The sequence below is a fragment of the Amblyomma maculatum genome, chromosome 4 (assembly GCF_055883805.1).
Source record: "Amblyomma maculatum isolate TAMU_Amacu chromosome 4, ASM5588380v1, whole genome shotgun sequence".
Lineage (NCBI taxonomy): Eukaryota > Metazoa > Arthropoda > Arachnida > Ixodida > Ixodidae > Amblyomma > Amblyomma maculatum.
Window position 1 is genome coordinate 15100563 of NC_139347.1, and position 13884 is coordinate 15114446.

A 13884-nucleotide genomic window follows, 5' to 3' on the forward strand; every position below is an offset into this window, starting at 1 on the left:
GATGTTTTAGATGACCCTAGGGGGGTGACCATTTACCCGATTTTAAATTTATCATCCCCTATACCCATCATTCCATCAAGGCCACGGCGTAGGAAGCTTTACCTCGTCGATTGGTCGGTTTTTAGAACAAACGCTGCACTAGAAAAAGTATGCTCTGAAGATTTGACTGTAGAACAAATAAATGAAAGGTTTACCACGTGCGTAAATATCAGCAGCTTTAGTAGCTATTCCACAAACGTCAATACATACAAGAAAAAAAACACAAGGTAAGGTGGACAGAGGCATGTAAACTAGCAAAAAAGGAGCAGAACAAAGCATGGGGTGTCCTTCGTCGATATCCGACTGCAGAGAATCTAGTTAACTTCAAAAAAGCTAGAGCCAGAGTGCGGTATGTATGGAGAAATGCAGAAAAAACCTCATGGCAAAAATATATGTCTTCCACAAACAGCTCATTGCCCTTTAAAAAAATGTGGGGACAGGCACGCAAATTCACTGCAAATTTTACCCCTTACACATATCCTATGTTGACACCACCTAGAACACAGACAACATTAGAAGAATAAGCTAACATTTTAGGCGAGCACTTTGGCAATGTTTCAAGCTCGTCCAACTACACTCTAACATTTAAAACACATAAAACAATCGCAGAAAAACACAAGGTTTCTTCTGCAGCAGGTTTACATGAAGAATACAACCGACTTTTCACAATACACGCACTAAACAGAGTGTTAACCTCAGGAAAGAAAACAGCACCAGGCCCTGATAATGTGCACTATGCAATCTTCGCCCATCTCTTTCAGGCTGCCGTAGAGCAATTGCTAAAATTCTTTAACAAAATTTAAACAACTGGCAAAATACCAGAAGCGTGGAAAAAAGCCATAATGTAGTACCCTTTCTTAAACCAGGTAAACCCCCCACAAATCCTAACAGTTACAAGTCCATAGCCCGTACCAGCTGTATTGCTAAATCCTTTGAAAGCAGACTTGACTTTGTTCTAGAAACCCGACAACTTCTGGATGCGCATCAGTGTGGCTTTAAAAAAATCATGTTCAATAACAGATCATCTTGTCCGTCTTGAAAATACAATTCGGGAGGTGTTCAGCCACAGGCAACACTGCATCGGGGTCTTCTTCGACCTGGAGAAGGCCTACGACACCATGTGGAGGTTTGATATCCTACGCGACCTAGCAGATCTAGGAATCCGTGGCAGGATGCTGAACTGCCTGAATGACTTCCTGACCAATCACGCATTCCAAGTCCGCTTAGGCACAGTGCTGTCCATAACATTTACACAAGAAAATGATGTACCACAGGGGTGCATCCTAAGCACAACACTCTTCATAGTAAAAATGAACTCATTAGCTAAAGTAATCCCCAAGTCCATAATGTATTCCGTTTATGTAGATTACTTACAAATAGCATGCACTTCCTCCAACATATCCACCTGTGAGAGACAAACACATATGACACTAAATAAGCTATCTACCTGGGCAAACATCAATGGATTTAAGTTTTCTCCCCAAAAAACAGTAGCCGTTGTGTTTTCACTGCAACGAGGCTTACAGATCAATCCCACACTATACTTGAACCAAACCATACTACCAGTAAAACAAGAAACTTTTAGGTGTCACATTTGACAGAAAACTTATATTTGTACCCCACATAAACTGCCTGAAGAAGAAAGCTACCCTAGCCCTTAACATTCTAAAGGTGCTGTCGCAAAAACAGTGGGGGTCCGATCGATTATGCCTTTTACAAATCTGTCGCTCTGTGGTGCGCTCAAAGTTGGACTATGGATGCATAGTACAGTGAAGCTTCACTTGAACGAACTTCAAGGGACCGTAAGAAAATGTTTGTTAAAGTGAAAGTTTGCTGAACTGAAATTTTGCAGCACTTTTGAGCTTAGGACTGCAGTGGTCTTGGCCTCAGTCACTGCGTGCAAGCTCCCGTGAACCTCGTCAGGCGGAACGGTCTGCTGGGCAGCAGAGGCATTCATTTCCTTTAACTAAATGATTCCTTCCGTAGATCACAAATAACGAGCATGTATACGTACGCCTTGTGCGATGTCAGTGCACGTTAAAGAACCCCAGGTGGCCGAAATTTCCGGAGTCCTCCACTACGGCGTCTCTCATAGCCTGAGTTGCTTTGGGACGTTAAACCTCACAAACCAACCAACCAACCAGCCTTCCTTGGAGCTAAGAAGCTTTGTAGGGCTGACGTTGTGGCTATGGGTGCCTATGACTGTGGATCCAATTAAGCATACAAAGATAGCTGTGATTCCGCCAGACACAGGCTTGTTTAGATAGCCAGTTAAGCTTAGAGCTAAATGACGGCCAGCTTTCGTCACGCGCTAATAAAATATGTTTCTCAAAATATTCAGTAAAATGTGCACGTTGTTCTGGTTGAAATGCTCAGTATGACGTGGGAAAAACAGGATGACGTTATAGAAAATGTTCGTAGAACTGAAATGAGCAACAATTGAATTTCGTTAAAATGAAGGGCGTTTGCATAGCGTTCAATGGAGCTTCGGCGGGGGAAATTAATAAAGTTCGTACAACTGAATACTTCGTTTAAGTGACGTTCGTTCAAGTGATATTTTACTGTATATGGCTCAGCTAGACCTTCTTACTTAAAACGACTTCATTTCATACACAATCTTGATTTACAGCTGTCATCTGGTGCGTACCGAACATCTCCAATAGCCAGTCTTTACGTAGAAACAAATGAACCTGCCCTAGAAAATAGAACTGCACTAACATGCACATACATCCTTAAAACCTGTTCTCAGCCAAAACATCTCTGTTAGTCAATAGTCACAAAATGTTCATCTAGAACAATCTCCAGCAACAAACCCTGGATTATTAAGCTACTTGTCGTGTGCTTTGAACAAATATGCCAGGACTTGGACATTAGCGAAATGCCAAGTATTGCCCCAAGAAATAAACCACTCCCACCATGGTACACACTAATACAGTTTCAGAAAACATGCACACCACTTGAGCATATATTACAAGAATTCCTCGCATTAAAAGAAAAATATAAAAATGACATTGCATTTTATACAGATGGCTCCAAAACTAAAGACTATGTTGGTAGTGCAGTAGTGCAAAGCAAAACAGAGAAAATAATAAGACTGCCTCAATGTGCATCAATTTTTACAGCCGAGTGCTATGCTGTTATGTTGTCGTGCAGAAAATGTTAGATGCGAACATCAAATACAGCATCATTTACACAGATTCATTAAGTGTCATCGCAGCAATAAACTCCAACAATGCTGTTGAACCACTGATAGGAAACATTATACACAACATATTAAATATCACAAGACGAAAAGACGAATATCAAAAGACTGACATTGCACAAGGTGCTGTGCGATGTCAGTGCACATTAAAGAACCCCAGGTGGTCGAAATTTCCGGAGTCCTCCACCACGGCGTCTCTCATAGCCTGAGTTGCTTTGGGACGTTAAACCCTACAAACCAAACCAAACCAAACCAAACAAGACGAAAACATACTCTAAAATTCTTCTGGGTACCCAGTCAAGTTGGGATAAGGGGTAATGAATGAGCAATCTCTGTGTGGCGTGGCACAAAATAATGTGCCAAACAGAGAGTGTGTGAAATTAGTACGCTACAAACTGAGAGCTAAGTGGCAGGCCGCTTGGGAAAATGAACTAAATAACAAGCTTCATAACCTAAAGCCCATATCGGAAGAATGGAAATCATGCCAACATAGAAACAATTAATCGAGATAATTTTATGTCGTTTACGCACAGGTCACACGCACATCAGTCATAATTTCCGAAAAAAAGACAAACCTGTGTGTGAAATGTGTGGTGATGAGCTCACAGTTAATCATATTTTAATTTCATGCTCACAACTTGAAGAACACAGGAAAAAATATTCTACTGTATTTTACAACGAACACATTCTATTTCACCCTGCATTGCTTTTAGGAGAACAAGCACTTGTAGATTTTTTTTATTATTTGCGCATTTCTAAAGAAAGCCAATGTTTTAAACCAAATATAAGTATCATAACCTTAGACATCCGATAGATCATCTAACCTGGTGTCTGGCGCATGATAGCCGCCGTTGCTTATGTGCCATAAAACCCCATATAAACTAACTAACCAATGTAAATCCCTGCGTCCGCATTGTAATTTGCAAATAGTTTTCCAGAATTTCTCCTTGCAGCCAATTCAGGCGACACATCACCGCACATTCTCAGCCACCCCTGTCATGCTGACAGAGTGGGGAATCTGGGCGAGCCATCCAATTGGGTGCACCCAAGGGACTTGGGTGGGATGTGTGCATTCCTTCGTGCATGTGTTGAGTTGAAAGGAGAGAGTAGGAGCATTACTCCTGATCACCAATATACGAGGGGGTGCTGAGAAGTTCCTGGCTTAGCCCTCTTTGATGTCGAATTGAAAAATTAGTTTGGTACCATAAAATAGCATGATATCTTGTTATGTAACTGAGTCAGTATCAGATGTTTCTGATTTTGAAAACTATTTTAATTTCATGTAGAACGTGAGATGGCAGAGGCACAAGAAAGTTTAACTCTTGTAGAGTTACAGGTCGCGATGAAGTTTTTGATTCTGCAGGGAAAGTCTACAAAGGACAATTACAGTGAGATGTCACAAACACTAGGGGAGAAATGTCCTTCCTACAGCACTGTTAAAATCTGGGTTGCTCTATTCAAGACTTGGAATTTCACTGTTGAAGCCGAGCCTCCTAGTGGGCGCCCCACAACCTCAACAGACCCGGCAACAAGCGATTCTTTCCATAAGCCATTTCTTGAGGATCGGCGAATGTTCGCCAAAAACCCAGATACTGGACATCTCCCGGGAGCATGTTGGTTTTAATATTACCAATATCCTAGACATGCGCAAGCTTTCAGCGAAGTGGGTGTTGAAATGTTTGAACAGTGAACAGAAGGAGGCTCGAGCTGAGGCATTCAGAGCTGTTTTGACCCATTTTGATTCTACAAAAGACTTTTTCGATAGATTAATGACTGAGGATGAAACATGGCTCCACATCCATGATCCCGAAACCAAGGAACAGTCAAAGGAATGGCGCCACTCTGTGTCCCCGCGACCGAAAAAATTCCGCCCTCAGAAATTGGCCAAAAAAGTCATGGCGTCCATCTTCAGGGACAAAGATGGTGTTCTGTTGATGGAATATCTACCTCAGGGCTGTAGTGTAAGCGGAGGATATTACGCAGGCTTCCTCGACAAGCTGAAAGAGGCAGTTCAGACGAAACGCTGGGGAAAGCTAAACAAAGGAATCCTTTTGTTGCAGGCCAATGCACCTGCACACACGTCCAAAGTTGTGGCTGTCAAACTGAAGACCCTCGGTTTCCATTTGGGCCATCATACCCCCTATTCACCTGACCTGGCTCCTTCTGACTATTATCTGTTCCCCAACTTGAAGAAACATCTAAAGGGTCATCATTTTGATGACATTGCTGACGTCGAACTTGCTGCTGAAAGCTAGTTTGGCGACTTTTTTTTAAATGGAGCAGAAAAGCTGAAGGAACGATGTAACAAGTGCATTGGACTCGGGGGAGAATATGTTGAATAAATGTGCACTTTCAAAACTTTGACTACATTCTTTCTGTGCAAAGCCAGAAAATTTTCAGCACCTCCTCGTATATTTGGAGTTAGTGAAGCTATCGTAAGAATTTTTGCCTTAGAGTGATGGGGTACCAATTCCTATACCTTTTCTATACATTGTTTCATGGTCCCTTTAAAGCTAGGATGATATAGTGTTGCTGAGTTTTGCTTTTCAGCTGGAACCTTAGAAAAGCCTGCCATATTTTCAGTCTCCCTGCATGTGCATGCAGCATGGACTGGCCACTTACAAGCTCAGCTTATTTTGGATTAAACTAAATCTCACAGCTGGCTGCTGATATTAGGTCAGACTGATCAGTTTGTGCCTGCATACGGTTACTGGCTTAAGACGACAACAGATGGTCTGCGGACTGGAATTTTCTTTCTTTTTTTTTTTTTATGTCGAACTGTTTTACACTGAGCCACATAAAAATGGCCAGTAATTTTGGTACAGCCTTGATCATTTTCTACGTTAGGGATCACTGTTTACCAACCGCGTGGCGCGGTACTTCCAACATGCTGTCACTCGATGCACAGCCCACGTACCGGAGTTTGAATCTGGAGCCAGACCTGCCATCCGTGGCCCATCCAGACTTGAACTACCTGGCACCCGAATGCATCCTGGCAGACTCCAATGACTCTGCGAGCGACATGTTCAGCCTGGGCGTTCTCGTCTATGCCGTCTACAACAAGGGCAGCACTCTATACAATGCCAACAGCAGTGTGGCAGCTCTGAAGCAGTGTATAAACAAGGTGGGGTGTGTGCGTGTGCAGCATGAATTGCATTGCTCAGTGCCATCTTCTTCCTCAGCACTTGAAGCACTTGTCTACTGGGAAGCTCGGCGCCCTGCCCGAAGATGCCAAGGAACATGTGAGGATGCTGCTGAGCGTCACACCTGACATCAGGCCTGATGCACATCAGTTTTCCAAAGTGAGTTCCGTCTTGTTTGTATTTTGGGCATTCTCAGCTTTTTTCTGTGTATATGCATTGCTGAGAAAGAGCTCATCAGTGTAACTCCATGCTTAGTTTAATGCAGTGTTTGTCCAAAGCACACAGTGCATTCTTTGCATGACTGTAAGTGCAGTTGACACACACGGCAGGGCTTCTACGGTGTTTGCAATGCTTCAGAGCACTAGAATATGGCATGTCTTCCGTGCTACATGCACCTTTAATGAGAAACCATGAAAAGCATTTAAAGTGACATGATCACTGGCTACTAAGACTACTTTGCATGTGTGCACGAGTCGTGTGATAAATGGGGCAAACAGTGGTGCTCAGCAATTTATTAGTCGGGTTGCTGGCGAACATGCTTTGATAATCTGGCTTCCATGTGCAGCTGAAGTTCCTGGAGGATGTGGGTGTGAAAACTCTGCAGTACTTGGACTCCCTCTACCAGTGGGACAACCTCCAGAAGTCTCACGTGTACAAGGGGCTGCCCCAAGTGCTTGCTCAAATGCCCAAGGTGCGTGATGTCCCAGGCATTTCACCTTGGCTGTAACTGATCATTACTAAGTTTTCTTTATAAATAGTGGTGCATTGAGCTTTTGCACCTCTATACCCTGTCCACCTTTGCTCTCCGTGTCTCGTTGGTTGTCTGATTGCTTTTACATGACTATACTACATCTGTACATATCACTGTATAAAAGTATGCTGTTCTTTTGTTCTGCCATTCTGAATGGGATGCACTGGACGTAACAAAATCAATCACTGTAGGAAATGTGCTTGAAAAGCTGTGTTTTATATATTTGGTAGTCTTCCCTGTTTTTGAGAGAGCTTATATAATGCTTTGCATGCACATATTGCTCCTGCAGAAAAACACGTAGAGGAGCCGAATGCTTCAGTAGTAGTAGGGGCAGGTGTATTAGTCTTTTTCTGTGTTGAGTACATCTTCCTTATAAAGCCAAATTTTTCTGTCTTTCCAGCATTGCCAACCGGTTTAGAATGAGGTCACTTGCAGTCATTGAACTTTTCAGCTGCCAAGTTCAACTGAAAACGATGTCCATCATGGTGGTGACGTGTCTTAACATTTTGCATGCCAACCATGTCACTGCTGATGTTATAGCATTGAAGACCTCGTTCTCTGTAAAATCCGGTACTGGCTTTGGTGTCTGCGTTGGCATTGTACGTGAAAAATTACGGGTCTGTCTCTGACAAGTGGTAGTTGGCAGGTGACATGGCCAGATACTGACTGGTAGTTGTGTAGTGTGAGCTCACGAGACCATGTGTCATGGCTGAATCGTCTCCCATCTCTAGTTTCTCCTTTGAGATGGGGGAGGACGAGATGGCAACTGAACCCTTTGGGTCCCTTGCATATCGAGTTAGACATGCCACCCACAGGCCACGCAGGCAAGTTCATGTGACTTGATTATAGCAAGGCTTTATATTTTATGCTGGGTGGTCTTTCACACAAAAGTTTTTCTTACGAGTCACGACTGCATGCTAATGAATATATGTGTGAGATATAGAGTCTACTTATGAGAAATGGCTTGCCTGAACTCATGACTCGTGCAGTATGGCTTGTGCTGTGGAAGATTAGTGCATACTATTGTTGTTACCTAATTTACACATATAATTAATTGCGTTTCTTCCTCAAAAGCATCCCAATATAGGGAGATTGTGTTCTAGATGGGGTGAAGCAGTTAGAAAAAAGACATTAAGCTTCAAAGTTGGAAAAAATGCAGGCTGCTGGGACAAATAATTTATCCGATACAGCTCACTTTCCACATAAAATAAGTGCACTCTTCCGCACTATTACTTTGCTAGTACAGACAACCTTGCATGCAAAACTTGCATGTATGACACATTTAGCAACCCATAATGCTGTCCAAAGACAGCTCGACGAGAGTTACCTCTAGCATTGCTGGCAGTGTGTAGCGCAAAACCCAACCAGTGCAAGCTGCTACTATCCTCAGCACAACCAATTGAAAAGAGAAATGCTTTGTGCCCATGCATGATTCTTATGGCTTTTCAGATTTCTCCTGTGAACATTCTTGTTGGTTTGTCCTAGCCGGTAGCTCTTATTGCTGTGTAGCTGTTTCAGCGTCTAAAAAATACACCTGCTGGAGTTCATTATCATTGTCAGCATATTGTGTGCCGAAAGAATGATGTGTGTATATTACGCGCAGGGAAAAAAAATCACACTTTTTGAGAGCCGGGCTTTGGCGTGCATTCATTGTTAGAGTAAATGTGGCATATTAACTTCATTGCCACTTTCACTGGTTGTTCATGTAGCTTTCACAGTGTTCTTTAGTAGGAATGTGTTTTGTATAAACAGGTCTTTGCTCATTAACAGAACAACTTTGCTTGCTTGTTTGGGAGTAATGAGCAAATATGCCAGGTAGAAATTCAGTTCTGTTCAGCTGATAGCTCTGTTGCCATGTCACCTGCAAGGAGCATTTGGTTGCAGTTATTGACCTCCAAAACCCGTCCCTTTTGGCCTTATTGTTGACAGTCGTACAGACATTACGTGGGGTTAGGACAGTGTGCAAGCTTAGCTTCTAACAGCGGGAGAAAGTGTAGAGGCAGATTTCTTGCTATGCTTTCTTTAAACACTTCCTTAAAGAGCCCCACCGCGGTGGCGCAGTGGTTACAGCGCTCGACTACTGTTCCTAAGGATGTGGGATCGAATCCCTGCCACGGCAGCAGCTTTTCGATCGAGGCGAAAAGCAAGGCGCCCGTGTGCTGTGCAACGTCAGTGCACATTAAGGAACCCCAGGCGGTCAAAATTTCCAGAGTCCTCTACTACGGCATCTCTCATAGCCTGAGTTGCTTTGGGACGTTACACCCCACAAAACAAACAAACAAAACTTCCTTGGAGAATTGAATTTATGTCGACTTTGGGGTGTGCAACATATGCGTCCATTCATGTCTTCTGGTGCTTTGGGGCAGTGTTCTCCTTTGAAGTGTGCACTTAATCATTATTCCCTGTATGGTGTTGGTTGCAGCGTGTGGCACTGCACCGTGTCCTACCGTGCCTGGCGAAGGAGTATGCCAACGCCGACATGGTGCCGTTTGTACTGCCCAGTGTGCTACTGATCGCTGAGCAGGCCACTAAAGAAGAGTTTTGCTCTGTCATCCTGCCGGACCTGATCCCAATCTTCAGATTGAGAGAACCTGTTCAGGTATGCATATGTCTGCAAATGGATCATGCTTCTGCCGAAATTCTCATTTTAAAGTGCAGCTCTTTGGTGCCCTTTCCTGCATTCATAGTAATTGGCATAGTTTTTGTTGGTGTTAGCATAACATGCCACCTCCTGCCATGGCAGGTAGCAGCAGAAAGAAAGGAACACAACCTTGCCACCTGTAGCAGATGGTAGAGTGGAGAAGTGGAAATCTCATTACCACATTTAGAAGGAAGGAAAGAGGGCAGTGGGTGATCTAGTGGCGTGGACTTTGTGGGGAGGAAGGAAGAGGGTATGATGAAGCCTAGAAACTGAAGCATAACTATTGTGAAAGCAGAAAGCCATGGCGAGAGCACAGGAATTTTGCCTCACAGGAAGGGAGAGAATGTAAGGCTGAGGAGGAGGATGTACATATTGACTGAGGATGGCAGAGGTAGAAGAGGGAAAGGTGGAAATGTAAGGTGGAAATGTAAGGTGGAAAGTTGAGTGGAGGTGGGAATCGTCAATGAAAAGTTGCCAGCATGCCTCGGCCATGTGGGGGTTGGCAGGTGACATGAATTTCAGGCATGAAGGTATTTATTACAAGGCTACCTGCCAACTCGACAGCTGCCAAACTGGAAGGTGAGAGGGAAATCAAACCTGTGATCACGAGTCAGACATGCAACCTCTAGGCCATTCAGGGATGTTCGTAAGGCTGGGTTTGGAGTGGGCACTTTGCAAATGTCAAGTGTTCTTTTATGTAATGCAATACATATGAAGGGATTTAACGCAGAAAGTTAGGCGAGTTGGTGTTTAGATTAAACAGACATATTTCTAGCTCTTTAGACAGGGACGAAGGGAGAACACGCACACCACAAATGCTAGGCATAATGCGTAAGCAAGCCTAACATTGTTTTGACGAAAAAGGAAATGAAGTTTTTGGAGAGGAGGGTGTCTTCACGCATGTGGTTTAGCCATTGACACTTTTTAAGCACGAGCGTGTTTGCCTATATAAATTCGTGATTACTGTCAATAAATTCAGTTGATGTCTAGCAGTTGTGGTGTCTGTGTTCTCCCTTCGTCTGTGTCTAAAGAACTAGAAATATGTCTCTTGAATATGAAGGGGGACGACAGCCAGTGACTCAAAGGAAAGTATGTTTCCTTTTTTTTTTTTTTTTGATCAGTGCGAAATAATGTAATTAGATAAATAATTAAAAGTAGGAGAGCAAACAACCACATGCCGCTGTTGGGATTTGTAGTTCAGTCAGATGCGAAATTTGATATTTATGGGTTTGGATGGCCTTGAGCTCAATGCTACTTTCGTGTGTCCTTTCTGGCCTTTGACAAGCAATTCAATAGCTCACTGCTTCTCTGTGTGATACTCACTTCCACATGCGCATTGCCTCCTATGGCTGGCAGACAGCGAGACACAAGCGTGGTGTGAATGTGGCTTGCTGGAATTAGGCCAGGTGAAGTTTTGTGCTTTTCTGTACTGATTTTTTACACTAAGTGAACAGAATTGGATGAGAGTGTCTGTGCATGTATATATTAGCACTTCATTAAAATTGCATGGACTACATTTTTTTCTTTACATAACAAAGGAGTTCATGTGTAAAACCCATGATGTGCGGCATCTGTTTCTTATGTGAGGATGGTTGAGGGCAACTCTCAAAGTATGCTGGCTTCCTCCATAAAAATCCCTTGTGGCAGTATCTTTGTGATATGCTACAACTTGACACTCCAACCGATGTCAAGAACACGTACAGCAGTGAATCATAATGTTCCAAGTGGCATTTTTAACATTATTGCAGTGTTCCCTGAGCCTCTCGTTAAGACAAGATACTATCACAAAAGAGATATTGAGGCTTCAGAGATTGCAAAGCTGCGTCCGTCCGGCATGTGTTATTCCTCCATAGAATTTGCAGAAAGGAGGCCTCACATTGGATTAAGATGTGGTTGAAGAAAAGCAAGCTTTCAGAATTTGGGCCAGGAAGCTTTCACGCCAGGCTTAATTATTTTGATGCCACTCAACCACCGGTTGTAATTCGCAAACTTTCACAAAATCAGAGTGAACTTTACTTTGCTGCAAAGGGCTCCTTTTTACTTCAGCCTTGGTAGTCTCTTGTGTTTACCTGGAACATTTCTTGAAAGTTAAAGTAATTCTACTTTTCACTTTCGTTAATGACTTTTCATTATACTTTTTATTATACCAGCAAAAAGTAAGCAAACCCTTGCCTTGTTCATTGTAAACAAGCTGCACCTAGACCTAAAGCATGGGAAGGTGAGCACATTCTTCTTTCTTTCTTGCAGATCCTGCTGATTTTCATGCAGAAAATGGAACTGCTTTTGACCAAGTGCCCTCCTGATGACATCAAGAACCATGTCCTGCCAATGATTTATGGCTCGCTTGAGTCGGATGCCCAGCAGATTCAGGTATGATGAACCACAGCAGCTGTAATGCAGCCAGGAGTAGTAGCCTGAATCTCAGGATCATGACATGCTATTGATGCATACATAACACACCCCCAATATTATGTTACATGTTATTATGGGCTTGCATGCAAGCTAATCAACAAATTGCTTTTGCAAACTGCACCCAACTGCATGGTCAACATGGGTGTTTTTCTTTCTCGTTCAGGAACTGTGCCTCAACATCATTCCAGACTTTGCCCATCTGATCGACTACCCGTCTATGAAGAATGCCCTGCTGCCTAGGATTAAAAGGCTGTGCCTTCAGACAAGCTTCCTATCGGTATGATGTTACTATGTGCATGGCACTTTGTCCACAGTACTGCAGTGTTAAGGCACATCATCCTTTGGTAGCATGAGCACACCCTGTGAATGTTATGAGTGAAGAGAATGTTTTTGTCACCACAGACATATTTTTAAAATGATGCCAGCAAGCAGGCATTGCTACACTGTATCTGCGTCTGGGTACACCTCAGCTGTACACATTGTGCATGCTGAATAGCAAAGGCAGTCGGCTGTGAATGTCTTGGGGTTGCCCGTGGTACAGGCCCCGGGCCATCATGATGACAGGTGGTGACTAAGGGTGGGCAAATTTTAAAAATTTCGAATACAAATAAATTATTGTTATGGACGAGGAAGGAGCGGGCAGTGGGGCGAGGGCAGGAGCACTCGCGATAGGCCCGCCGCGATTCATTAAATTCATCTCACAGTCGCTGGGTGTCATCTCACTGTTCACTATTCTTTGTGTTCATCGACTTGCCGCTTCGTAACAGTATGCTTGTTATTTGGCTTATATTCGAGTTGCATCGCAACGTGAAAGTGTGCAATTTAACGCTTTAGCGTTAGACATCATATCTGACGTCAGAATTGTTATCCGGCCGAGGCGTCAGAGCGGCTGTGTGATGCTCTTGACTGGTCAGTACAGTGATGACGTCTCAGGTTCACATTACGTGGCTGAGCCCTGGTTGGTCAGCGGGGCATATGACATCATGAGACCAGTAGACATTACCGAGTTTGTGGGTGCTTCGGTCAGGTCCTTTGTCGCCATTGGTTCTCCGGTTGAAGCCTCACAGCTGCTGTGTGGAGAGAAAGAGGACAAGAGAGAGGGGCAAATGTTGTGTGAAGCAGCTGCTTTGATACACCGTTGCGGTACCTGCTCGGATATCTTGATCTTATATCGCATACCACTTTCACATTTCTTTACATAGGTGATAGTATAAAAGTATAGCATGCTGTCAAAAAACTGATGCCAATGCGTATATGCCGTATGAATCTCATTGAACTTCGTGAACATTTTTTTTACTTTTCTGATGTGGTGTATGCCTAATGCCACACTCATGGCACTCTAGCTGCTATTTTCTGCATGCCCATTTGGATGCAGACTGTCACCATATGTAGCTGGTCATTTTGCTTTTTAGAAGCAGTTTTGCTGCTCTGATGCCAGCGTGCATTCCCCTTGCCTACCTTCGCATTGTTTCTCCAGTGCGGTTAAACTGTGCGCTCGTCACAGCAATGCTTGACCACATTTTTTTTCTGACAGCTTTATTTCTTTCAGGAGCTGTGTGAGGGTTTGGCTTGTAGAAGGGGAACGGGCATTTTATAATTTGATCTTCATATAATACAGCCATTTTTTATAGTCTCTTGAATTTGAATTAAATGTCATCTTACTGCCCTTTATGTTACATATAGGTGTCACGTGTTA

At 43.4% G+C, this 13884-nt stretch overlaps 1 protein-coding gene across 1 annotated transcript in view; it reads left to right on the top strand.

The window, feature by feature from the left end:
* LOC146190328 (SCY1-like protein 2) overlaps positions 1-13884 on the top strand; it is a 41911-nt gene that overhangs the window by 6441 nt on the left and 21586 nt on the right. The window contains exons 6-11 of the mRNA XM_084600785.1: positions 6150-6365; positions 6424-6543; positions 6950-7075; positions 9558-9734; positions 12024-12146; positions 12352-12465. Of these exons, the coding sequence (XP_084456911.1) occupies positions 6150-6365; positions 6424-6543; positions 6950-7075; positions 9558-9734; positions 12024-12146; positions 12352-12465 (876 nt within the window). The remainder of the gene's footprint in view (positions 1-6149; positions 6366-6423; positions 6544-6949; positions 7076-9557; positions 9735-12023; positions 12147-12351; positions 12466-13884) is intronic.